This window comes from Danio rerio, chromosome 7, assembly GCF_052040795.2.
Source record: "Danio rerio strain M-AB ecotype USA chromosome 7, GRCz13ab, whole genome shotgun sequence".
NCBI classification, from domain to species: Eukaryota; Metazoa; Chordata; class Actinopteri; order Cypriniformes; family Danionidae; genus Danio; species Danio rerio.
In genome coordinates this window covers 39737252-39762879 of record NC_141027.1, presented here as the reverse complement: position 1 = coordinate 39762879, position 25628 = coordinate 39737252, and the positions used below count along the sequence as shown (strand labels likewise).

The 25628-nt window shown below is 35.1% G+C and overlaps 3 protein-coding genes across 5 annotated transcripts in view; all 3 read right to left on the bottom strand.

Annotated features, from left to right (window-relative positions):
• Positions 1 to 25628, bottom strand: part of esyt2b (extended synaptotagmin-like protein 2b) — an 846120-nt gene that overhangs the window by 780839 nt on the left and 39653 nt on the right. The gene's annotated exons all lie outside the window — the stretch shown is intronic.
• On the bottom strand, positions 1972 to 7349 carry tnni2b.1 (troponin I type 2b (skeletal, fast), tandem duplicate 1). Of its 2 annotated transcripts, NM_001136492.2 has the most exons (7): positions 7206 to 7349; positions 5687 to 5773; positions 4456 to 4492; positions 4235 to 4363; positions 3946 to 4035; positions 2903 to 3079; positions 1972 to 2352 (listed from the first exon to the last, which is right to left on the bottom strand). In NM_001136492.2, exons 2-7 carry the CDS (start codon positions 5692 to 5694, stop codon positions 2263 to 2265), a joined length of 531 nt encoding a protein of 176 aa, NP_001129964.1. In that variant the 5' UTR covers positions 5695 to 5773; positions 7206 to 7349; the 3' UTR covers positions 1972 to 2262. The 2 variants fall into 2 exon arrangements, with proteins under 2 accessions (NP_001129964.1, NP_001017587.2); NM_001017587.2 differs by lacking the exon at positions 7206 to 7349 and having other exon boundaries at positions 5687 to 5873.
• Positions 15872 to 21655, bottom strand: tnni2b.2 (troponin I type 2b (skeletal, fast), tandem duplicate 2). Its single transcript, NM_001003423.1, has 7 exons — positions 21631 to 21655; positions 19434 to 19464; positions 18887 to 18923; positions 16686 to 16814; positions 16509 to 16598; positions 16241 to 16417; positions 15872 to 16148 (listed from the first exon to the last, which is right to left on the bottom strand). The coding sequence occupies exons 2-7, from the start codon at positions 19439 to 19441 to the stop codon at positions 16059 to 16061; spliced, it is 531 nt and encodes a 176-aa protein (NP_001003423.1). The 5' UTR covers positions 19442 to 19464; positions 21631 to 21655; the 3' UTR covers positions 15872 to 16058.

Below are 25628 nucleotides of genomic sequence, written 5' to 3'. Positions count from 1 at the left end.
CTTTTACAATCATTTTACAATGGTTTTACAATCGTTTTACACTGGTTATCCGATCGTTTTACCATTGTTTTACAATCATTTTACCATCGTTTTACAATGGTTTTACAATGGTTTTACAATCATTTTACCATCGTTTTACAATCGTTTTACCATCGTTTTACAATCGTTTTACAATGGTTTTACAATCACTTTACCATCGTTTTACAATGGTTTTACAATCGTTTTACAATGGTTTTACAATGGTTTTACCATCGTTTTACAATGGTTTTACAATGGTTTTACAATCGTTTTACAATGGTTTTACTAACGTTTTACAATCATTTTACAATGGTTTTACAATGGTTTCCCTGCTGAAAAATCCAGCTTAAACCAGCCTAGGCTTGTTGGCTGGTTTTAGAGGGTTTTTAGCTATTTCCAGGCTGGTTTCCAGCCATTTCCAGCTTGGTCTTAGCTGGTTAGGCTGGAAAATGACCAGCTAAATCCAGCTAAAACCAGCTTGACCAGCCTAGTTTTAGCTGGTCATCTCCCAGCCTGACCAGCTAAAAACTGGCTGGAAACCAGCCTGGAAATGGCCAAAACCCCTCTAAAACCAGCCTGGTCGACCAGCTAAAACCAGCCAACCAGCCTAGGCTGGTTTAAGCTGGTTTTTTCAGCAGGTTGGATAAGTTGGCGGTTCATTCCACTGTGGGGACCCCAGATTAGTAAAGGGACTAAGCCGAAAAGGAAATAAATAAATGAATGATGTGCACTTACGGCCACTTTATTAGGTATGTCTTTCAAACTGCTTGTTAACGCAATTTTTTTAAAGTTAATCACATGGCAGACTCAATGCATTTAGGCATGTAGACATGGTCAAGATGATCTGCTGCAGTTTAAACCGAGCATCAGAATGTGGAAATGTGGTGATTTAAGCAACTTTGAACAAGGCATAGTTGTTGGTGCCAGACAGGCTGTTCTGAGTATTTCAGAAACTGCTGATCTACTGGGATTTTCATGCACAACAATCTCTAGGGTTTACAGAGAATGGTCTGAAAAAGAGAAAATATCAAGTGAGCGGCAGTTTTGTTGAAGCAAATGCCTTGTCGATGCCAGAGGAGAATGGCAAGACTGGTTCAAGCTGATAGAATGGCAACAGTAACTCAAATAAACCCTTGTTAAAACCAAGGTTTTAAAGAAGAGCATCTCTGAATGCACAACATGTCCAACCTTGAGGTGGGTAGACTACAGCAGAACCAGGTGCCACTCCTGTTAGTTAAGAACAGGAAACTGAGGCTACAATTCACACAGGCTCACCAAAATTGGACAATAGAAGATTGGAAAAACATTGCCTGGTCTGATGAGTCTCGATTTCTGCTGCAACATTCAGATGAGAGGGTCAGCACTTTATTGTTTTGTAAAATATAATTTGCCCTCAGAATATTTAATCCAAACTTTCCCTTTCTAAACAAATTTTCTTCACTTCTCACATGGCAGGGCTATCAGTGCATCTTGTTTTTGCTTTGCCTTTATGCATGCATTAACCTTCTTTTCTTTTGTTAGAAGCAGCTATAATCCAGCATTCCAATTGGTTTTCAAAAGGCAGAGTCATGAACATATCAATATTTTTTTTCTAATTTCAGGATCGTTTCCAGTGGATGTACATTACAATATAGGGGAAAAGTCGATCTGCTACATATAAACTTACAATGTCCTCCATGAATAAACATGCCACCTGATTTTGTTTTCTATACATAATGTTCCATCATGTTACATATAAAATCCAATACATCATTTTCTTGTGCTTTTTGACAGTTTAATTATTTGTTGATGCAATCAAATTTTATATTTTTGGCCCTGAGAGCTTTCCACGACCCTGTTGTCAATCAAGAGCTGGTGTTACAGTGTTTTTCTGTTTACATTTTGTGTAGTTAGTCTGACTGTTCCAATGGTGACGATGAAATTAAGCTTGTTGCATAAAAACATCAAAACATAAAACTTTGATTTGTAGTTTATTTTGTTCCAGGAAACTCACCGCAATACAATTTTGAGCATTAACAAGTTTTACTGTATTACTGAATTTTAAAGATCAAAAGTGGATTTTTTTTCACAAATTCAAACCCAAACATCACATACTTGAAAACGTTTCTCTTACAGCACATTGCTTTTACCAACTTTAACTTCATTACTACAGATAATATCACCACTTTTACCTATTACCAATTATTACCAAAATTACCACAAGACTTAAGACAACCTAATACAAATGATTGAAAAGCAGCAGATTTAAGCCTCAGACTCGAACATCTTCTTCCTGCCGTCCATACCAGCCTTATCCTCGATGTTCTTACGCCAGTCTCCCACCGCCTCCTTCTCCTGGAGTGGCAGAAAAGTGCAATAATTAAAAGCCTTTTTATGTAGTTTGTATTCCGATCAATTTCAGCGTACAGACAGAACATTTTATTATATTCTTCTTCGTTCACTATCACTGACTGACTATCTCTGAAAACATGTTGTTGTAAAAATCTGCAATATAGACCTTATTCTTTCAGATAGGAATGGGTGAAGCCATTGGAACCTTATTGACATAAAAGCTCCACTGATTTTTAATCATAAAAACCAGCTTGTTATGCAGCTTGATGATGCAAAGTTGTAATTTCTTCTTATATTATTTACATTCTTATGTACTGTCATAACTGTCATAATCTACAAACACACAATTGTTTGTAGAGCAAGAAGTTGAATCATTTACTGATGTTTATTATTACTAGTCATATCCCCATAAAGGCAAATAAATCAGAAGTTCAAAAACAATCGCAGAAAAGGGCTTACCTACGCATTGCAGAATAAGATCAACAGAAAATGTGAGTTTTGCCCACATTTTATAATCAATGTTTCTCTTATAAGGTTAATGATGTGCCCTCACCTCCTCCTTGACCTCTTTCTTGACTTGTTTAAGATTGGCTCTCAAATCCAGCGAGACTTTGTGTTTGGAGCCCAGCAGGGCCTGCAGCATGGCATCAGCAGACATACGCACTTTCTTCAGAACCGGTTTCTTGAATTTACCCTTCAGGTCTTGAACCTTAATTTTCAGATCCTCAATCTAAAGACATTAAGAAAAACATTTTGTTTTTCAAGTTTTGGTCAGAAGTTAAATAGAGTGTATAAATAAATGTAAATTAACAACACACAGGGCGGCACAGTGGCTTAATGGTTAGCACGGTTGCCTCACTGCAAAAAGGTCACTGATTCAAGTCCCGGCTAGACTAGGAGACCTTTCTTTGTGGAGTTTGCATGTTCTCCCTATGTTCATGTGTGATTTCTCCAGGGGCTCTGGTTTCACAGATAGGGTATAGGCGAATTAGATAAACTAAATTGGCCGTTGGGTGTGAATAGGAGAGTTTATGAGTGTTGCGACAAAGGGTATCTTCCAGTAAAACATATGCTAGAGTAATTGGTGGTTCATTCAGTTGCAGTGACCCCTAATAAAGCAGGAAATAAGCCAAAGGAAAGTGAGTGAGTAAATGAGTAAATAAAAACCGTATATTTAATGCGAGACTGTTTAGGTTTAGGATTATGGGCTGATGTAGGGTGGGCTTTGTAGTCCTAGTAAGGTAAGGTAGGTAAAGTAAGTTTACTTGTATAGCACATTTTATACACAGTGGAAATTCAAAGTGCTTTACATAAACAGGAATAAAAGTGACAAGTATAAATAAAATAAAAACAAATAATATAAAAACAGATGAAAACAGCGTAAAGACATATTCCAAAACACTGGTGTAGCATAAATTCTCATTTTACTCTGGGACTTCCGCATTCTGGTTATCATCCCCGGTCATCCATTTGTAAAATTTAATTTAGCCTCAGTATATTATTTCTGCTTACTAATACTTTTTATTGCAAATAAAAATGCCTTGTGTACTTATTTGTACTTTTACATATAGTATATGTTGTTCAATTTAAATTTACCTCCTTGTCTGACTTGGCCACTTTGGTCTCCATGTCGTATCTTTGTTCATCAACCATGTCAATCTGCTGGTGCATCTTCCTACATAGTTCCTTTAAACAAAGACACACACAGTGACTTTTTTCTACACATCTGTAAAAATGTTCTTAACTCACCATATATCCGTCTGTATTTCAATCATCACAGTTTAAGCTAAAAATCTTCAACCAATAAAAACGTCACACAAATCTGAAGGTGACTATACATTTAGAGCACATTTTCATGTCATTTTATTTTAATATTCATGTGTACCTGTAGCTCTTGCAAGCTTCCAGGCAGTGAGAGACTAGGGCAGTTCTCCTCCATGTACCTTTGTTTTTCTTCCTCTGCCGCTGCTGCTTCTTCCTCCAGAAGCCCATGAGCTATCTGAAGCAACAAGCTCTGGAGCACGAAAACACATAGAGACAGTAATCATCAAGAGAGTCAGTGAAGTTCATATATCTCAGATGTCATGAAGAAAAAGATGACCTCACCTTCAGATGGTGCCTACGGCTGGAAGTCATCTTTTTCCTGTCAGAAAGCAAATGTTTTTAATTTGAGAGCAGCATTCAGTGTCTGGGATGATTGCAAATGGAACTCCAGAAATTGCCACATTGGAACTATAAGGTTCTGCAGGTTGAGCAGTTTTCAGATACTGAGCTTTTCTTCTTTCTGTATAGCGGAATTCTATGACGAACAAGACTCTTTCAAATATAAAAATGAGCCTAAATGTATTCTATAAGTACAATATTAAAATCCTCTCATATTTTGAAATGGGGTTTTGTGAAACAGGTCAAATGCAAATAAAATATCTTTAAATTGAATCCAAAAACTGCAAATATCACAATAAAACATTTATGAGTTAATGGACATTTAAAATTCAGGTAATCTATACACTACCTGACAAAAGTCTTGTCGCCTATCCAAGTTTTAGGAACAAAAAATAATAACTTGACTTCTAGTTGATCATTTGGTATCAGAAGTGGATTATATGAAAGGCAAAGGCCTCTAGGTGAAGCAGTGGCGCAGTAGGTAGTGCTGTCGCCTTACAGCAAGAAGGTCACTGGGTCGCTGGTTCGAGCCTCGGCTCAGTTGCCGTTTCTGTGTGGAGTTTGCACGTTCTCCCTGCATTCGCGTGGGTTTCCTCCAGGTTCTCCGGTTTCCCCCGCAGTCCAAAGACATGTGGTACAGGTGAATTGGGTAGGCTAAAATTGTCTGTAGTGTGTGTGTGTGTGGATGTTTCCCAGAGATGGGTTGTGGCTGGAAGGGCATCCGCTGCGTAAAAACTTGTTGGATAAGTTGGTGGTTCATTCCGCTGTGGCCACCCCGGATTAATAAAGGTTTAAAAAAAAAAATTTAGATATGGCTCTTTATATAACTAATCCAGACCTCTGAAATGATCCCGATTGGTCCACTTGTGTCCATTTAGAATGCAAATTGGCTTACAAAAATAGCACCAAGTTAAAGTTCTTAGGAGCTTTTTATTTTAAATAAAAAAGTATTACATAATGTAAATAAATTGTCACAGAATATGAGTATTACCCAATACTGACAAAAATTTCACAACCTTCTCATTCCAAAGTGGCAAATATTAATATTTGATTCATTTAAGCACATATTCTTGCATGTATTATCATAAACACACAATTTTACTTAATGCTAAATGTATTTGCAGGGATTAGTAATCACATCTCAACATCACAATGTTTGTAAATCAATACTTACTCAGACATCTTGGCTGTCTCTTTGTGGCGACCCCTCTGAAGGTGAAGACGCCTGTGCGGGGTAGGTGTAAGTTTTGCTGCCTTCAATCTAATGGAAACAATTTACATTCAGTCATCTGGAGGTCTAAATCTGGCTTCTGATAATGTGCAAGAGAGATGGCTGCTGTACGTGGATGTCTGGAAGTGGCAATAGCAACAGAAGTGTCCGGTGTTTAAAGGGTTGAATTTGAGAAGCAGTTGTCTTGAGCTCTTTTTTTAGCGTTCTTTTGTAGGAATACAGAGGACGGGACAGCTGACAGACCTCTTGAAGAATCTCCTAAGCCTCAACACTCAACAGCTGATAGCCTTCACAGCTGTAAAAATATTTCCTGGTGCTCTGAAGAACTATATTAGACCTTTTCTTGTATTATGGATGGGATGGAGTCTGAGTTTGGATCTTCTGCTATCTAAAATAAGTTGTTGTGTTCATATTAATAATTTATATGAAAAAAATAAAATAGTGAAAAGGAAATAGTGATGATATAGGCTTTGAATGGTTGAAAATGGTTTAAGAACTTTGAGAATTTGGTAAATGAGATTCATTACACTACACTGCAATGAATTCAGTAAACTTGGATTTATTCCAACAATATTACCAATATATCAAACCAGGCACTTAAAAAACACTTTTTTTTAAGGATTTGGCATAACAATGCTTTAAAAAAACTCATTAAAACTGTTTTATAGAGAGGCTATAAAAGAATATAAACCTTTACAGTTTAAAACATAGGATTTTCAGATTACATTCACACACAATGCAGACAAAATTGCATTAATTAATTGAAAATTTAATTAAAATTTTAAGTAAAAAAAATAATAAAGAATAAGTTACACGATAAAGGAAAATCTAAATATTCCTAAATGTAGATACAGTCAATCAAACAACAAAATTACTTGATATATAAAAAGGAAAATATGAATTTAGTGTTTATAGGCCTAAAACAAGATCAAATGTAAAAACATTCTTATTTTACTCTTTGAGTTAACATACTTTTCTTGTTTTAAACATAAAATCACTAGATTTTGATCTTTTTTTTTTTAAAGTAAGACTTAATATCTTATTTAGTCAATTTTGAATCTGAAGTTACATATATTTGCATTATTTTAGGTATGTTTAAATATTTTGCACTGGAAAACAAAGAATAAGAATAAAAAAAACACTAAATAAATTAAGCTAAATTCTTTACAGATTGTTAATTTAACTATATAGAACATACTTTGTTAAGGTTGTGAAGTAATATGTTTCAAAAGTAGAACTTACTACTCAATGCGTGATATAAGACATATATCACAGAATTAAATCAATTATTTGCAAGGACCTTCATCCAGTCCACATATTAAAGCAGATTATCCTGCTTATTGCTTTGATTTTCCAGGCTAAATTTGGCTTTTGGGCATGAGTGAAATCTTGTGAATGTCTGTGGCGTGATCTAATGCTAGTGTGATAAACCCTAGAGACAAACAGAGTAATAGACACTCACCTTTCAGCGCGCAGCAGGACGCTCAGTTCAGAGGGATTAGAAGGAAAGAGTGTCAGTCCATTACATTAACTGAGTTTTTATAGGCTTCCCATCCATTCTGTTTAAGGAAGCAGATCTTTCCTTAAGCCAATGAGACTGGCAAATCCCAACACCCCCCCTCTGCTCCCCTCCACCTCAATCAACACTCGCACATTTGCTTTTCTATCATTATATCATGGAAGCTTTTTTTGAGGCTTGTTTGTTTTTATTTTGAGCTAATGAGGATTTCTACAACTCAATAAATTATCAATCTTGTAAATATATTTTATAAAATGATGATTTTATATTGACTGGGCCCCACAGTGGTAATTTCAGTTTATTTTCTTCATGTGGGGACATTTAGTTCAAACATTGTGTTCTAAACCAACAGACGAACACCTACAGACCCACAACTTAAGAGATAGATCACCCCAAAAATTAAAATTTCCTCATCATTTACTCTCCTTTAAGTTGTTCCAAAGTGGTTCAAGTGTTTAGGTTTCTTAGCATACAGAAGAATACTGGAAACCAGTAACCGTTGATAGTTAGAAATAAAAATACTATGGTCACAGGTTTCTATTATTTTATAAACATCTTCTTTTCTGTTCAGCAGAAGAAATTCAGACTGGGCTGAAAGAAGTGGAAGATGATTGACAGAATATTTGTATTTTGGGGTGAGCTATCCCTTTTATTAATGTGCTTAAAAATGAGTGTTTAATCTTACTTTATACGACAGAAATTTACACTGAACCCCTAAAATCACTGACATTTGTGTTTGTTTTCTCACCTGTTGTGCTCTCTAGCAGTAATAAAACAGGTGGAAACTCCAACTGTACCACCGAAATATCACACATTCTGCTGACACAATTTAGATCACATGTAAACCACGCAATCACCTGGTGATTTTAACAATACATTTATATGCTGGTAAAATATCTGTAAAATATTATAGTTAAATTGTTTAAAATATTTGCAGTGAGACTTTTTAGAAATACAAATATATCCAGAAATGCATACACATATTAAAATACACTGAGTCTTAAAAAAAAATAATAATAATCAGATCGACAGCAGAGACAGCAGATGAAAACAGACTTACAAGAATTATTATCTCAATATCTAGCTTTAGTCTTCAGTCCTTTGCTGCAGTAATCAAGAAAACTGTTGGTTGATATAGTTTTAGGCAACAAACTATACACCGAAATAATTAGTAAATCTTTTAAAGTTAACATTCATTTCAAAAGGCAATTAAATTTAGCAATTCTTGTTCAATTTAATAATTCTGAACTGTACACTTTGTTTTACTCTTTAATAGTAACAATTCAGCTAAATGTTTTAATATTGCATTTTTAAATGAGGGCTGTACTATTAATAATTTTTTTTGAAACATGATTTGACAACAATTGTGAACATTGTTTTATTTATGACAGGTTCATGTCCTTAACATTTATCTAGTCAGAATCCTATATGTCACTGACCTTGTCATCCAATTTTGATTAGACCTTCCTTAAATTCTGATTCTGGTTCTGGATAAAAACATGTGAGCTTCATTGTGAAACTGTGTTGGTGTGTTGAATCTGGCGAGAAGATGCCTATAGGCGGCACTGCCAACCCACCCAATTATGTTTGAATACAGAAATATTTGTACATTTTCTCTTATGTTTGGTCTAATCTTATTTGTATAGTCTCATTAGTGTAGGTTGTAGAATAAATACATTAACGCTAAAGTATTTTGACTAACCTTCATAGCAAGAAGCTTTATTCTCCCGTGACTCTCGTGATTCACAAAGTATCGCGTGAGTGGACTCTCGTCTCGTTCTCTTCCCGCTGCAAAGGTATGGATTTTCATCGTTTATAAGTGTAGAGGTCACATACTCTGACACTTCCCATATTTAACTACGCAAATAGGAGACAGATTCTTCTACATTAGGTAGGATATAATTTTTATTCCAGTCTTCGTAAAGTGTAGAAGTTATTGTTAATTGTAAACATAGCAATTTCAAATGTGTAAGAAGTTATATACGTTTTAAATAACCGACATGCAAAAAGCTTTACAGGTATGCTATATAAAATAAATATCTGCGTATGACTCGAACGTTACAGGTAGCCTACATTCAGCAATGTAAACAACAGGCATGCTTATGCCAGAGAGTCACTTAACACTTCTAGTATTACAGCAAGTTTTTTTATTATTATTATTATTATTATTATTAGCAATTAATGAAATAACCAATGTTTTTCAAAAGACCCTGTAACTTTTTAAAATATTAATACATAAAATGTATGTTAATTGTGGTTAGACCTTTATAAATCCATCTTTTTATAGCAACATGGGGTCAGATGTTTTTTGAAACAAACTTTTCTTGAAAAAAATAATAAATCTAGGCGACGCAGTGGCGCAGTAGGTAGTGCTGTCTCCTCACAGCAAGAAGGTCGCTGGTTCGAGCCTTAGCTGGGTCAGTTGGCATTTCTGTGTGGAGTTTGCATGTTCTCCCTGCGTTTGCGTGGGTTTCCTCTGGTTTCTCCGGTTTCCACCATGGTCTAAAGACATGCGGTACAGGTTGCTCCAATTGGTCCACCTTTTTTATGTTATTAAATTGTAAAAAAGGACTGGGTGTGTTTATATCAGCCCAATATGACTGTCTTTACACTATAAATACACATGCTGTCCAAATAGCTTGAAAAGTAGATTTTTCACCATAGGTGCCTTTTAATAAGAAGACTAAGCTGAAAAAATTATGAATGGATAAAAATAAAATAAAAACTATTTTTGTAATAGTTTTCCACAGTATGACAACACCCACTGATGTGATAGAGAAAAGTTAGAAATAAATGTTACTGTATGTGCATATTTCTGATACCAGTGTTTACTAGGTGTATCAAATTGAAGCTTAAATCTTTCATTCATTTTCCTTTAACTTAGTTCCTTATTTATCAGGGGTTGCCACAGCTGAATGAACCACCAAATTATCCAGCTTATGTTTTACACATGTGGATGCCCTTCTAGCTGCAACCCAGTTCTAGGAAACACCCATACACATGCGCACTCGCATACACTTTGACCAATTTAGTTTATTCAGTTTACCTATAGTGCATGTCTTTAGACTGTGGGGCAGACCAGAGCTCCTGGAGGAAACCCACGCCAACACAGGGAAAACATGCAAACTCAGCACACAGAAACGCCAACTGACCCAGCCAGGGCTTGAACAAGCAACTTTCTTGCTTGGGGGCGACAGTGCTAACCACTGAGCCACCCTGAAACCTAAATCCAGATCGGAAATTTAAACAATATAAAGACTGAATAGGTGGCGCAGTAGGTAGTGCTGTCGCCTCACAGCAAGAAGGTCGCTGGTTCGAGCCTCGGCTGGGTCAGTTGGCGTTTCTGTGAGAGTTTGCATGTTCTCCCTGCATTTGTGTGGGTTTCCTTCGGGTGCTCCAGTTTCCCCCAAAGTCATGCAGTACAGATGAGTGAATTGGGTTGGCTAAAATTGTCCATATGAAAATGTCCATATGACATACCATATGTATGTGTGTGTATGTAGCTGTGTAAAAACATGCTGGATAAGTTGGCGGTTCATTCTGCTGTGGCCCCGGATTAAAAAAGGGACTGAGCCAAAAAGAAAATGGATGAATGAAAGATTGAATATAAAATAAAACACTCATAAATATTAGAATGATTATTATCAGATAAATGTTATAAAATATAAAAACAAACAAAATGCAAAATTCCACTGAGCAGAGAGCAGAGCGAGACTGCACAGCAGAGCAGGGGAGCAGTGATGGAAACCTCTAGAAACTAGAAAGAGGTTTTCCCCGTTTGGAAGAGGATTTGAAGATTAGAGAGTTTTGAGAACAGCGCCATCTAGTGCTTATTTAAAACATCAACTCGGGATCGGGACACGCTCCAAAGTTTTAATGTGTACATATAAATGCCTTGCACATTTGTGTTTAATCTGTCCATTAAATAAATTGATTTATACATTAAAATATGACAAAAAATGTGTATATGATTCAGTATGTTTTAATGTTGGCAACTCTGTCCACACACACAAAGTGAATGAGGACACTGTGTGAAAAAAGATTGAAAAACTTAAACGCTCCAGTAGTATCTGGATGCAGCCTTTATTGAGTGAATGACGTCACTGTGACGGGTACGGTTAGGGGTGGGGTTAGGTGAGTGCATTAAAAAGCATTGGGTGCAGCTTAGATTGCACTGCACCAGGTCTGCATCCAGACAGCTCTCCAATGCTTTAAATGTTATTCAAATGTAATGTAGCCTATTGATTAACTTTTTATAGATCACTCTCATCCCAAACCTATCAATTAGATTGGGTCAACAAGGACTCTGTAAGTGAAATCTGGGGTTCAAACCATTTGACACATAGTGAAACACATCTGACTAGTTAGCCTCTATTAACCTCGAAGGGGGCCATAAGTAGAAATTCTGGAACTGAGATGGCAGCTCTGGTGGGTCCTGAAATACACACACACACACACACACATGCGAGCGCGTGCGTTACATGCTTAGTTTAAGACAACAATAATACATTAGTATGGTGCCTTTTTTGCGACCAATACAGCATCAATTTGTCTTGGGAATGACCGATACAAGTCATGCACTGTGGCCAGAGAGATTTTGAGCCATTCACCAGGTTTTCTAGGTGGAGAAAAACATTTTCTGACTGGCTCCTCAAGTACACCCCAAAATGGCTCAATAATATTAGTACTGGTGTCTGTGCAGGCTGTGAGAGATGTTCAACTGCACTTCCATGTTCTTAAATCCACTCTGTCACCAGTTTATGTTGTATGTATTATTGCATTATCATTCTGATACACTGCACCGCCTTCACAATACTGGATACATTCATCTAGAATGCTTTGGTAGTCCTCGGCAGTGATACTTCCATCTAGCACAAGTATTGGGCCTAGGGAATGCCTTGATTTTGCAGCCCAAACCTTCAATGATGCACCATGCTTCACTCTGGGCATGTGGAATGGTGGAATGCTTTTTTGGGTGGAATGCTTTTTTGGTGCTTCTCCACACAATATCTCACCCGCATGTAGACTCATCAAAGAACAACACATGTTTCACGTTGTCCACAGCCCACATTTAATTCTGCAGTGAGTTGTGCAGCTGTGGTTTTGTTTTTAGAGACAATCTGGGTTAACAGCTGGACATCCCTTTCAGACAGATTTCTCTTGCGTCCACAGTTAACGCCTGTTGGATGAGGTTTGTGTGTGTGTGTGTGTGTGTGTGTGTGTGTGTGTACAATGATATTTAGCATTTTTTTATATAAACACACATACAATTAATGTGATCTTTAGGGCCTACATATGTGTACATCTGATTGCGTCATCCAGCAACAACCAAAAAGGAGTTTGGGATTGTGAAATTGGTCTCTTCGCGCACACATAAGAATTAGCTTCATCAAAGTTCTTCTTTTTTCCCACCTACTAAACAATAGATGATATTTTCTGCTTTATTTCAATTTTATATTTGCTACATTGTGACTTCAGAACTGATGTTCATTCTGCACCAATACTTACAGAAAACATTCTGCAGTTTTACAGTTACAAATTTCTTCTTTCTGTATAATGGGCTATTTCAATGTGAGGACATTGAAAACATTATGAATAAGAGAAGCACACACACATTATCACATTAAGTAATATGAATGTAATCCATTCAATTCATACATGTATTTATTGTGTATTATAATACTAATTGCATATAGTTTATTAATAATAACATTCCGAAATGAATAAGACACATTTAAAGACACATTTGCGTTGATAGGGTTACAAATTGGCATTAGTTATGTATAGATAGCTTAGCTGTAATTTTAAATAGAAAATAATATTTATTCATTGTATTTTAATATAAATATTTCAGTTCAAAATATATGCCAAAGCACTGTTTATCAGACAAGATAAATCTGCATTTGATGTCATGAAATAGTGAAGTAATTCCCTGTTTCCTGTGGGAGGGAAAGAACATATTTATTTGGTTACATGCATTTAGTGGCAGTGATGAGCTCTATATACATATATAAATTTTGAACGTTATTGACTTTGTTAAAAAAAATTAACTACATATTATATTTAGAATGGACATAAGATCTCTCTGCATTCTTTCTTTTATTGTGGCACATTGACAACTTATTTTGCTGTTCCTTGAATTGTTGCTTTTCTTCTCTTAACCACATGAGGGTGACAGATATCTTTTGGTATCTGGACAGGATGCATCCATACAGTTTGCACAGAAAAGTTATACCCCTAATATTGCCCTGTCTATCTTATAAATTAAACAATATACACACCCCATTTCTTAGTATGTGTTACTTTAATTGTTATTGTTGTTGTTATATTCTCTTTCACTCCACTTCCAGACTGTCCTGATCTAATTTAAAATAAAAAATGACTGTCGGGTATCCAATGCTCAGAATAAATGAGTACAGCCCTTGGAGATCTCTTTGTTAAATCAGTATTTTTGAATTGAATGCTTTACAAAGTAATATGTGGGCATAAACATTAGATTAGTCAGTGCCGAAGCAAAATCTAGAGCTTTAACAAAAAAATTAAGATCACGGTCCAACAATTAGTGCACCCAAAAATAATGTTGGGGGAAATATTAAATCGATTTTTTCATAAACATAAAAAAATACTAAAAATTGTTACAATTTTGTAGTTTTTTTTTTATTTTTTCAATAACTCATTTGAATTTAAATGTATTTACCTTGCTGTTCCTCAAGAAGTAAGGTGACCAACCTTTTATTTTAATGGATATAGCTGTTCACTGAGAAATGGGTAAAAAAAAAAACTATATATATAATTATTTATGCTGAGCACTGTATATGAACCAATAACAGATTTACAAACAAGATAAGCTTTTTGAACACATTCAGTTTTCTATCATCTTCAGTGTGTTTAAACTATTCCAGCAGTTTCTGTATGATTTTGAGATGCATCTTTTCATATATAATAGGATAACAGAGGAACTCAAACAACACTATTTAAAAATGTTCAAACTCCCAATGATAGCCCCCACTGCTGGAAAGGTTTCAAATGTGCAAAATATGCTGGAAAAACTGAAGAATCTTCAGGACATGAAGGATTTGTATGAAGAGCAGGCTGTTTCACTGTTCAGAACAAAGGACTCATGAATAACCACCACAAAGCAAAATAATGTTATCTGGCAACCACACAGAGACAGTATTAAAAACAAAACACAATCTTTTGCAGGGGGTTCTTTTAATCATTTCAGCTATGTTTTAGTCTTGTGAGCATGTAAACATATTTAATGCAAAATATTTTATTCAGGACAGTACAAAAAAAATAACATTCATTTTGTATGACTTATATTGTTTTGCCAAAAAGCTTCCCATTTTCACAGATTCTTAAAGGGGTTCACAAACTTTCATTTTATCTAAAATAGTCTGGAATACATTTTTTTAAGCGGAAATTGTTAATTGGTAATTCACAATGGAATATTGAAAGAAGGGTGGCATGGTGGCTTGGTGGTTAGCACTGTCCCCTTACAGCAAGAAGGTCGCTGGTTTGAGTCCCGACTGGATTAGTTGGCATTTCTGTCTGGAGTTTGCAAGTTCTTCACGTGGGTTTTCTCTGGGTGCTCCGGTTTTCCCCACAGTCCAAACACATGCGCTATAGGTAAATTGGATGAACTAAATTGGCTGTAGTGTATCAATGTGTTTGTGTGTGTGTGAATGACTGTGTATGGTTGTTTCCCAGTACTGGGTTGGGGCTGGAAGGGTTGAGTTAGGTTCATTCCGCTGTGGCAACGCCTGATAAACAACGGACTAAGCCGAAGGAAAATTAATGAATGAATACTAAATAAAATCTGACATTTTAAGTAGAAAAAAATGGTATTTTCTACTTTATTATATTATATTATAAGTTAATATAAGTGTTGATTGTTGTCATGATATTTTCAAAGTTAATTTGACTCTCAGAAATATACCTAAACAAGTACAGACACATAAAACAACAACATATACAAGTTGAGTTGCCATGTTTTATGCTGACTGTCTTTGAACATTATGAGATTTACACTGTACAAACTATAATCTATTCTCTATCCTTAGTCCCAAATACAACCCTCAGAGAAAAATTCTGTATTTAATATGATTTAAAGCTGTTTATTGTTTTTCTGTTAGGCTTGCCTCTTCAACAGTGAATATCAAGATACACAAGTACACACAAATTTGTTGATGTCACTTACCCAAACAGCCTCTTAATCCTCTTCTTTTATTTCCATCTGCTGCTGATCAGAATCCTATAATCATTTCATACAGTGGTGCTGCATAGATTAATCAGAGAATAGATACACACATTCTTAATTTCATCAACGTCAGGGTCAACAGATCTCTTAAAAACAAAAGAAGACAAAAAGAGAATAAAAACGGTCATTTCATTTGCTGCTCATTATGAAAATGAAATGTTGCTATGCAGTGAGCATCATGGTTGATGATTTTAGTTCAGTTATGAGGTACAACGGCTGCAGAGAAATATACATTTAATCTTTTAGTGAATGAAGATAAAAAGATAAAAGATTATTAATATTTTTCTTAAAATGAGAAATTGTGTAGAGGAATGATCAGATGAATGAAGGGAATGATCAGATGACAGAGTTTGTCTTCCAAAATTTATTGGTTAAGGTGAGTATAGTTCATGTAGTACATGGCAGTCTCAATATTATGATTAGAGTAGTTACGGTTTGTTGGATGTGTAGTTTGAATGCAAAAGCACTTTTTGACAGTGAAACGTGCAATAGAAAGTCCATCAGAAATCAACTTCAGAAGTAAAATGGCTGCCTGTTTAAGCCTCAGACTCGAACATCTTCTTCCTGCCGCCCATGCCAGCCTTATCCTCAATGTTCTTACGCCAGTCTCCCACAGCCTCCTTATCCTAAACAAATGACCAAAGAATTATTATGTTGGAATTTGATTGGCAAATTGGTATTTGACCGATTTACTCGAGGAATTATAATGTGCCCTCACCTCCTCCTTGACCTCTTTCTTGACTTGTTTAAGATTGGCTCTCAAATCCAGGGACACTTTGTGTTTGGAGCCCAGCAGAGCCTGCAGCATGGAATCAGCAGACATACGCACTTTCTTCAGAGCGGGCTTCTTGAATTTACCAATCAGATCCTGAACCTTAATCTTCAGATCCTCAATCTACAAGAATACAGAGTGTGATGTGCTGTAAATTCAAGCCAAAGTAGAGGAGTGAGATGGATAAGGACGGAGGAATGAGAAAAACAAAAACCTCTTTGTCACTCTTGGCCACTTTGAGAGACATGTCGTATCTTTCCTCATCCACCACATCAATCTTCTGATGAAGCTCTTTGCACAGTTCCTGAGCAGAGTGAAGAGAATTTTAACAACTGAGTTATATACTTATAAATACTGAAATGTTGAAAGGCTTCATACTGTACATGCGTACCTGTAATTCCTGCACTGAGCCTGGCAGAGAGAGAGGTGGACATTTCTCCTCCATGTAATTAACTCTGTCCACCTCTGTTTGCTTCTGCTCAGCCGACAGCAGGTCTTTGGCTATACCCAGAATCAAACTCTACAACAAACAATGAACAAATGCCACTTGGATATTTAACACTGGCCAGCCAGCAAAATGCATGTGGATATTAGTAGAGGCGTGTAACAGTTACTCCCACTTGCCATTTTTATTTTTATAGTGGTTTAACGAATCACAGTTGGTCAGTGATTCATATGAATGAAACACCACGACGAAGAAGATGCAACAGAGGTGTTGTTTTGGTATTAGCATGCAGTTTTCTGTGCACACTCACAGACAGCTGCATCTCAGATAACATGTGAGAATGGATTTGCATTCCCTTTCACATATATCTAGGACAGACAAACACACATGGGCATATTGAATGTGAAAATATTAGTGCTGTCAAAAGATTAATCGCAATCCAAGATAAAAGTTTGTATTTACATAATATATACAGTTGAAGTCTGGAGGAGAAAGGAATTTTTCACATTATGTCTGATAATATTTTTTCTTCTGGAGAAAGTCTTATTTGTTTTATTTTGGCTAGCATAAAGCAGTTTTTAATTTCTTGAAAACTATTGACAAACTAAACTAAAACTATGGTCAATATTACTAGCCATCTTAAGCCAAAAAAAAAAATGTAATTGTCTACAGACCACGCCACTGTTATACACTCACTGGCCACTTTATTAGGTACACCTGACTAACTGCTCGTTAAGCAAATTTCTAGTCAGCCAATCACATGGCAGCAACTATATGCATATAGGCATGTAGACGTAGTCAAGACAATCTGCTGCAGTTCAAACTGAGCATCAGAATGAGGAAGAAAGCTTTAAGTGACTTTGAACTCAGCATGGTTGTTGGTGCCAGACGGGCTGGTCTACTAGGAAGTAACGCTGATCTATTGAAAAAACGTTACCTGGTCTGATGAGTCTCGATTTCTGCTGCGGTATTCAGATGGTGGGGTCAGAATTTGGCATCAAAAACATGATAGCATGGATCCATCCGGTCTTGTCTCAATGGTTCAGACTCTTTGAAAAATGGCCTCCACAGTCACCAGAACTCAAACTTTGGGATGTGGTGGAACGGGAGATTTGCATCATGGATGCGCTGCCAACAAATCTGCAGCAACTGTGTGATGCTATCATGTCAATATGGACCAAAATTTCTGAGAAATCTTGTTGAATTTATGCCACAAAGGATTAAGGCCGTTCTGAAGGCAAAATGGGGGTCCAATCTGGTAGTAGTAAGGTGTAACTAATAAAGTGGCCAGTGAGTATACAATGACATGCCTAATAACCCTGACTGATCCAGGCAACCTAATTAACCTAGTAAAACCTTTAAATTGCACTTTAAGCTGAATACTAGTATCTTGAAAAATATCTAGTTAAATATTATATACCGCCATTATGGCAAATTATTAAAAAATGAGTTATTAAAACTAATAGGTTTAGAAATATGTTGGAAAAAAATCTTTCCGTCAAACAGAAATTGGGAAAAATATACAAGGGCTAATAATTGGGAACGCTAGAAATTCTGACTCCAACTGTTTATATGTGTATGTACTGTGTATGTGCTACAAGTATAAATACACATAGATATTGTACATAAATATAACTATTTACAATTTATGTCTATTTATAAAAATTGTATTTTATAAATATTTACATATAAACAAGCGTTCTATGCAATATAGTCATATATGCATATATTTATATACACAAAATATACCTAATAACCATGAATACAATTTGTATGAGCATTTACTTTGGATGAAATGAATCGTGATTAATCATTTGACAGCACTAAAAATATCCATAATTGAAAATAGCACTATTGGTTTCACCTTAAGTAAACATAAACATTTATAAAGTATATGCATGTGTTTATTAAGCTCAAGCATTCACTCTGGAATTGTCTGCATCTGTTAATCAATCAACATAAGACAGACAACAAGCTCTTACTGAGAAATGTCTGTTAATAAAGATCTATTCATATTTTGCTGCAATACTTAAATAATTTTTTAACTTCCCAACAGCAGTATTATGACTACATGTAAACCGACTTCAGGAAACCATAGCCACAGCAGTTAGTGAACAAAAAAGTCCAAATCAAACGCTCCAGTTTACCTTGAGATGGTGCCGACGGCTTGAGGTCATCTTTTTGCTATTAGGATTTTAAGAAAGAAAGAAATGATTCAGTCTTTTAATTAAGTTTAGAAGTGTTTGTGTATAGACTTCCCGTGATACCAGAGATGAAAATTGACCACTGGTCTCATTCAAGAATTTACTTTTTGGGGCTTTTTCAATTTATTAGTGAAACAAGGTCTGTGCTAAACAAAAATTGACAATGCATTTGCGTTTTGCTCTTGAAATAAATGACACACCCATACTCCGAACGTGATTTTTGAAACAGTTAAGATACATTTTTGTAATAAACAAATATTCATAAGGACGTCATAAGGATTGCGAATGTGTTTGAGTGCAGTTTATGATGTAGAATAAAACATCGGTGTTTCATCAAGTTAGCAGTGACCTTCTTTAACTCATAAATATAAAAACCCACAGAAAATCAGGAGCACCACTGGCGAATTACTCTAGGATTTGACATCATCCTTGCAGCACTTCAATATTGCATGACTGAGACTTCCAGTTAAAAAGGTATTTATAGACTTACTCAGACATGATGGCAGGCTTATTGTGCTCTCCTGTAAGAAAGCATAAAAAACAGGGTAAGTCTGTGTTAAAGACCATAGTATTTAATATTTAAAATGTTAAGCAGATGGCATAATTTTTTTAAGCTAGTTACACAGTCACACCTAAATGAAACCCTAGACAAAAGAAAGGTTTGAAAGTAACCCTTTAATCTCACAACATTAAGTTTCAGAGCATTAAATTCCACCAAAACCTATTTACAGAGCTGCTTTCTAAGCTCTTCTTTGCTGTGTGCATCGCATTCACAACTTATTCAGTTACCGTCACTCAGTACCACTATCAACAGTCATCACTTTCAACTACTGTACAGCTGTAAACAAGTCACACTCCTCCACGCTCAGTTACACTCTCATTCATAACAGAGGACACGCTACTTATCAAGTGGCTGATATGAAAGTATTTCACTTTCAGTCATGCATTAATGACTTGTACTTAAATCTGACACTGAGAAACACTTTATATCTTCTGACCAAGTAAAACAGTCTGCTGCTGTACATACATTTGTTCTTGCAACACCCACAAACACATATATTAGCTTGAATCCTGATATATATAATTAATGTGATGCCTTTTAAGATACTTTTAAGCAACTGTATATGCAGATTTCATCATGCATATACACTCAAAATTTAATTTTTGCTGTTTGTTCAAACGTCTTATTTAAAATGAGCAGAAGCAACCCAATCCTTGGGTTTTTATTTGGATACAACTTAATTGTTTTATGTTCAATTTATTTAAATGAGCAAAAACAATGAAGTTAATCGATTTGTGTTGGGAAAAGATGAAGGAATTGTGTGGAACCTAGCATTTCTACTGTATAGCATGATTGCTTTCAGATATATGGTAATTAGAGAATGAAATAATAGTTGAGTCAATAAGGCTGTGAGGCTGTGTATCACTGTACTAGCATTTAGCTGCGTGTGACATAAATGTGAGTGAAGCAGAAAGCTGATCTCTGTGTGTAAAAGTATCCAACACGTTGTATCAAGAGCAAATGGCTGGAAACATCAATCAGACTCTATACTGTATCAGCAGTTCAGTCAGACAAACCACATCATCCTTCTATATTCACTCTTCCTTCATCTCTTCATCTTACAGTATATCCAGTCTCCTTTATTAATCCTCCAGTATCTTCAAATTCCTAAAACCCACATGTTGAGAATTTTTCAAGATCTATAACTGGATCGTAGCTCCAGTGATGATCCGTGTGATGGATTGACTGAGGCCTCAGATTTCAGGGTTATTGAAATGTTAGCACACAGTGTTCCCTCAGCTCTGCGGTGGTACCCTTATTATGTTATCTCAATAATATCTTGATCATTTTCTTGATTTCCCAACACCTTTTTAGAGTCAATTATCTGAAACATTTTAAGTAGTTGAATTACCTATAGCTCATCCATGAGCACTTGAGAATGCCTCCTAACCTAACCCTGATTCAAGTGGATTATCCCTCACTTCAGATAGTGTTCGATAACTGATGAAAGACAGCATACTGTACTTGACAAAAAAATATACAAGAGGATGCTTTGACCTAACACTCAGTTTAATTGATTAAAGGATGCCAACTCCTTTGCCTTGCATTGCCAAACCTACACTGTAAAAAACTGTATGATTAATTAGTCCTGAAAGCATTTGTTTTTAGGTCATTGTAACCTATTAAACTAAGTTAATCATGTTCTAACTTTTATTTAAGTTACACAAGCTGTTTTAGGTCAGTTTAACATAGTATAAGTTCAATGGACTCATAAGGTTAATTTGATTCAACTTAAAATTTTAAGGCAACCAGTCTTTAATTGAAACCGATGGTTCCTTAAAGGCCCTTTTACATGCATAGAACAATTTCATCCCAAATTTTAACAATAAGAATTCATTAATAGTCTTTAAGGAAAGCGTTATTTTAGGACCTGTTCACTAAAACGTTCTTTGGGAAACCCAAAAGCGTTTTTCTATAGAAAAAAAAAAGTTTCTTCAGTCAATTTTTTTTACTGATTTCTTGATTTAAAAAAATACACTAGTCCTTAAATATATAAATAAATATACATTTTTTCATACAAAAACACAAAATCTTGTCCATCATAGCTTAGTATAATTGTATAAAGTCATCTTAAAACAAATCAAAACAATTATACAGCGTATGAAACAGATCAAATTCATCTCACCTTATGAAAATCTGGGGAACAAGACAGACCGGGAACTGCGGGCAGCCTCTGTACTGAAAGAAGGTTTTGATAGCATTCTGTGATGGCTCAGCAAAACCCTTTAACTCTTTATGGAATTAGTGTTCGACACAGTCCAATGAGACTTCAAGCTGTTGAAAGCCAATATTACCCCTCCCAGCCTCACACATATAAATAACCCCTGCTTTCAAGTTTGTTTTTCTTATTTTATTGCTTATTTACTTTACTCCGTCTCCTTCGTGAGTTATTGCACGCTGAAAAGCGTAAATCATCATAAGAAACCAACTGCGATACAAAAACACTAAATAATTTAATCAATGCCTGTAAGTATGATTTAGCAGGTCGGTGTTGGGGAAAAAAAAGAATATTTGTTTTATTAATTTTGTCTTTTTTCCTTTTCATTAAACAATTATTTGTATTGGTCATTTAGGGGGCATAAATTAACTAAACATCATTAGGAAAATCCACATATTTCAAATTCATTTGATTTACCTTTTAATCTTTTTAATATATACTAAATTTATTTTATTATACAACACTTTTATGTGTTTTTGATGTGACCAGTTTTGAAGTAAAATGTGATTTAAACTATCAGAATTATTGAGTAATCAATGACAAACGCAAAGACACTTTGGTGCGATGTGGATCTTCCCTAAAGAAGAGAAACGTTAAAGGAGAAATGTGTCTACAAATGTAGTATTTACAGTTTTTGTCATAAGATGATCCTTTACTCCACCTGCTACTATTCTGCTCCTTCCATTTATAAGCAACATACATTAAACACCACAGTAGTGCCGCAATTGCATAAAAATCACAACATGAGCCAAAAATATACTAGTCATCCTCAGGAGAAACTGAATCCGTCCAGCCTGACTGACCTTTCATTTAGTAGACAGTTTCCGTGGGATAGAAACTTTGAATCCCGATAGGCTTCTAAATTCCAAGGGGAGGGAAGAGGACAGTGTCAAAGCTGTCATCAACATGTGTCTACATGTGTGCGTGAGGACACGTGTGCATCGGTGTGTGTGTGTGTGTGTGGTGGAGGTTTCGATGCTAGCTAGCTGAGTCTCAATGAACGATCCCACTTTGAGGTCCCAATTGGTACTGCCACTCTAGCTCCGGAAGAAGCAATCCTGAAATGGTTAAGACATGATGTCAAACCAATGATAAACTTTTATGCTTCCACATTAACACTCTTAAATACAGCGTTCAAGGAAACATAAGCAGAGACACAAGCTCAGTACAAAGTATGTACAAAGGAGACATTTGGCAAGCACGTTTTGGTTGCTTAGATGCTGGAGGTAAATGTAGCATCATAATCAGGCCAAAAATATAATTGATAATTAGTTATGAAAATTTATGCTCTGCTTGTTCCTACAAAAATCAGTGGCAAAAATGGAATCCTTATGGATTTGTTACACAGACAACATAACAAATCCATGAGTACTTTAAAATTATAGTGTATAAAAAAGTCTTTCTTTAGCTCTACAGACACATTCACTTACATAATTCTTTCATTATTAATATTTAATTGAAATAATATTTACCGGAGTTGGTATTCCAGATTGCAGTGACATGCTTAAACTACATTTAGCCATCCATTTTTTTCTTTCATAACTTCAAATCAGCTAAATAAAATATTCTATCTAACTGCTAGTTGATCAAATTAGTCCCCCAGTCTTAACATAGTGACTCTGTTAATGTAACTGGCCTCAGGTTTGTTTTCTGCAGCTGTTCGATAAGAATGATGACATGGCCCTTCCTATCTCCAAGTAGTGTACTGTATGTGCAAGCAACCAGATCCCCCTTACTAAATAGCATACTTAAATATTCTAAATATATTCTAAAATATATTTTGTGCATACACTTTCTTTAGCTTAGATGGGATGCTGTCAGATTTATTCTGATATGACCTCAAATGCTTCTCAGTGGCATGACACAACATGACTTTTCAACAAATGTCACAGTCATAACCCTGAAAGACCTACTCTAACAATATTATAACACAAATAAAGCAATGTAAGTAGATCTGTTTTTCCTAAATATGGGTAAAAATCATATGATAAATCTCTGAATGATTTCAAAACTTTTCAACGTGTCGGTCAACACTTGGTGAAAGTAATCTTTTTATTTTCTTGCCAAGTATTTTGGGATCGGAAATTATTATACAGTGCTCAGCATATTTGAATACACGTCTCACAAATCTATTTTTTAAAGTCAAAGATTTAATCGGAAGCTGTACAGTATTATTTTTGTGCATATACATTACATTGGTTAGTACTGATGCCAAATCTGGAGCTTATCTAACAAAATAACTTACGATAATGGTCCAGAAACTAGTACAACCAAATGTATACTGTATTTTAGAGAGAAATAATAAATGCAAATTTTAAAGACTGAACTTTTTTTTTTTTTTTTTTTAAAGTTTTGCAGGTTGTAATTTATTTTTGCAAAGTTTTGCTGGATTTTAATTGTATTATCTTTTAATTTCTAAATATATTTGGTGACTAAAATATAATTTTAATAAATATATCTGTTTAATAAATCTGTTTTGTTTAAATGCACCTAAATACATTGCCTATATTCAATAAGAAATAGATAAAATTAGTCATTTTAAAAATTGGGTGTACTCATTTATGCTGAACACTGTATACCCCAAAAATACAGCCCAGCATGGAAAGATTTCAGAGACCACTTCAGAGTTAGAATTGATTCTCTGGATTTGCCATGCATTATGAGTAAAATATTCATTTGATTTTTAGTTTATAAACTGATAAGAAGTCTTCAAATTTTCAAATACATCAGTACATATGTACAGTCAAGCCCAAAATTATTCATACTTAGTTTTTTTTAATTTAGGTCTGAAACATCTTTTGTCATTTTCTGCCATAAAAAAACAATATAATATTTTTATTAGAAATTGTGAAGACCTGTAATCAGCAGGATATAAAATAAAACAAAACTGAAAACATGATAACACATGCGTAATGATGTACTAATATCTGAATTAATAGTTCTTAATAGTAATTAATAGTAAAAGAATGCCTAATGAAGGACTAGCCTCAGCTATGACTGGAATCATGAGGATTTATGTGTTAACAGCAGTCATTGTAACTACATGTTCGCACATGTCCGTTAGTTTACATGTTAATAACAAATGGTCAGCTTGATGAAGTGGACCCTTTAAGATGAATGATTAAACCTAGATCGCAGGATCTCATGTTTTGTTGAGGCATCTCATTATTTTAAAGAGTTGCTGAAACATTAATGGCAAATTCAAAGAACCCATATTAACTTTGAACTTAGATTTTTCCAGAGCTGTTCAATATATAAAAGATAGATGCAATTTCAGAGATAAAATTTACCTGATGTTAAAATAAGACTTGTCAAACGTGTAAGTAACAGCACCTATGAGATGGTTAATTTCATATTTTTTCATATTTGAAATATGCTTATTCAATGTTTGGTATCACTTTATTTTGATGGTCCCTTTAACACATTTTATTGAATGTAAGTTACATTGCGTCTTCGTGCCAACTAATTCTCATTAGATTATAAGTTAGGTTATGGTTAACAGAGTTAAGAGTTAGTGTAAGTTTCTTATAGTCAGTTAAATGTCTATTGAAGGAGCAGTATCAGCAGATACTAAGCAGACAGTCTACTAATACTCAAATTAAATGCAACTTTAAATCAACAAAATGTCCTATAGGGACAATCAAGTCTTATTACCCAATGATTCCTCAGTATTATACAATTTATTTCTGTATCACCAAAATAGCTGCCAATAGGCTTTGCGAATATGGCTGCAAACTGAACAAAATATCCTAAAAGACCTTGCAGTGATCAGTATTTATATTCACACAAATGAGCCCAGTCTAATAAATCATAAACTTCAAATATAATTTTTAAAATTGTCTACAGGAACAGGAATGGAGAATGTCGGATAGCTGTTCTCAGATACACATACTGAAGGCTTCTAG

Excerpts from the sequence above, each read along its gene's own strand:
- tnni2b.2 (NM_001003423.1), bottom strand. Across the intron at positions 16,815-18,886 it reads GCCGTCGGCACCATCTCAAG|AGTTTGATTCTGGGTATAGC; the intron begins GTAAACTGGAGC and ends TGTTTGTTGTAG. Across the intron at positions 16,149-16,240 it reads AGAAAGAGGTCAAGGAGGAG|GATAAGGAGGCTGTGGGAGA; the intron begins GTGAGGGCACAT and ends TCATTTGTTTAG.
- tnni2b.1 (NM_001136492.2), bottom strand. Across the intron at positions 4,036-4,234 it reads GAAGCTTGCAAGAGCTACAG|GAACTATGTAGGAAGATGCA; the intron begins GTACACATGAAT and ends CTTTGTTTAAAG. Across the intron at positions 2,353-2,902 it reads AGAAAGAGGTCAAGGAGGAG|GAGAAGGAGGCGGTGGGAGA; the intron begins GTGAGGGCACAT and ends CTGCCACTCCAG.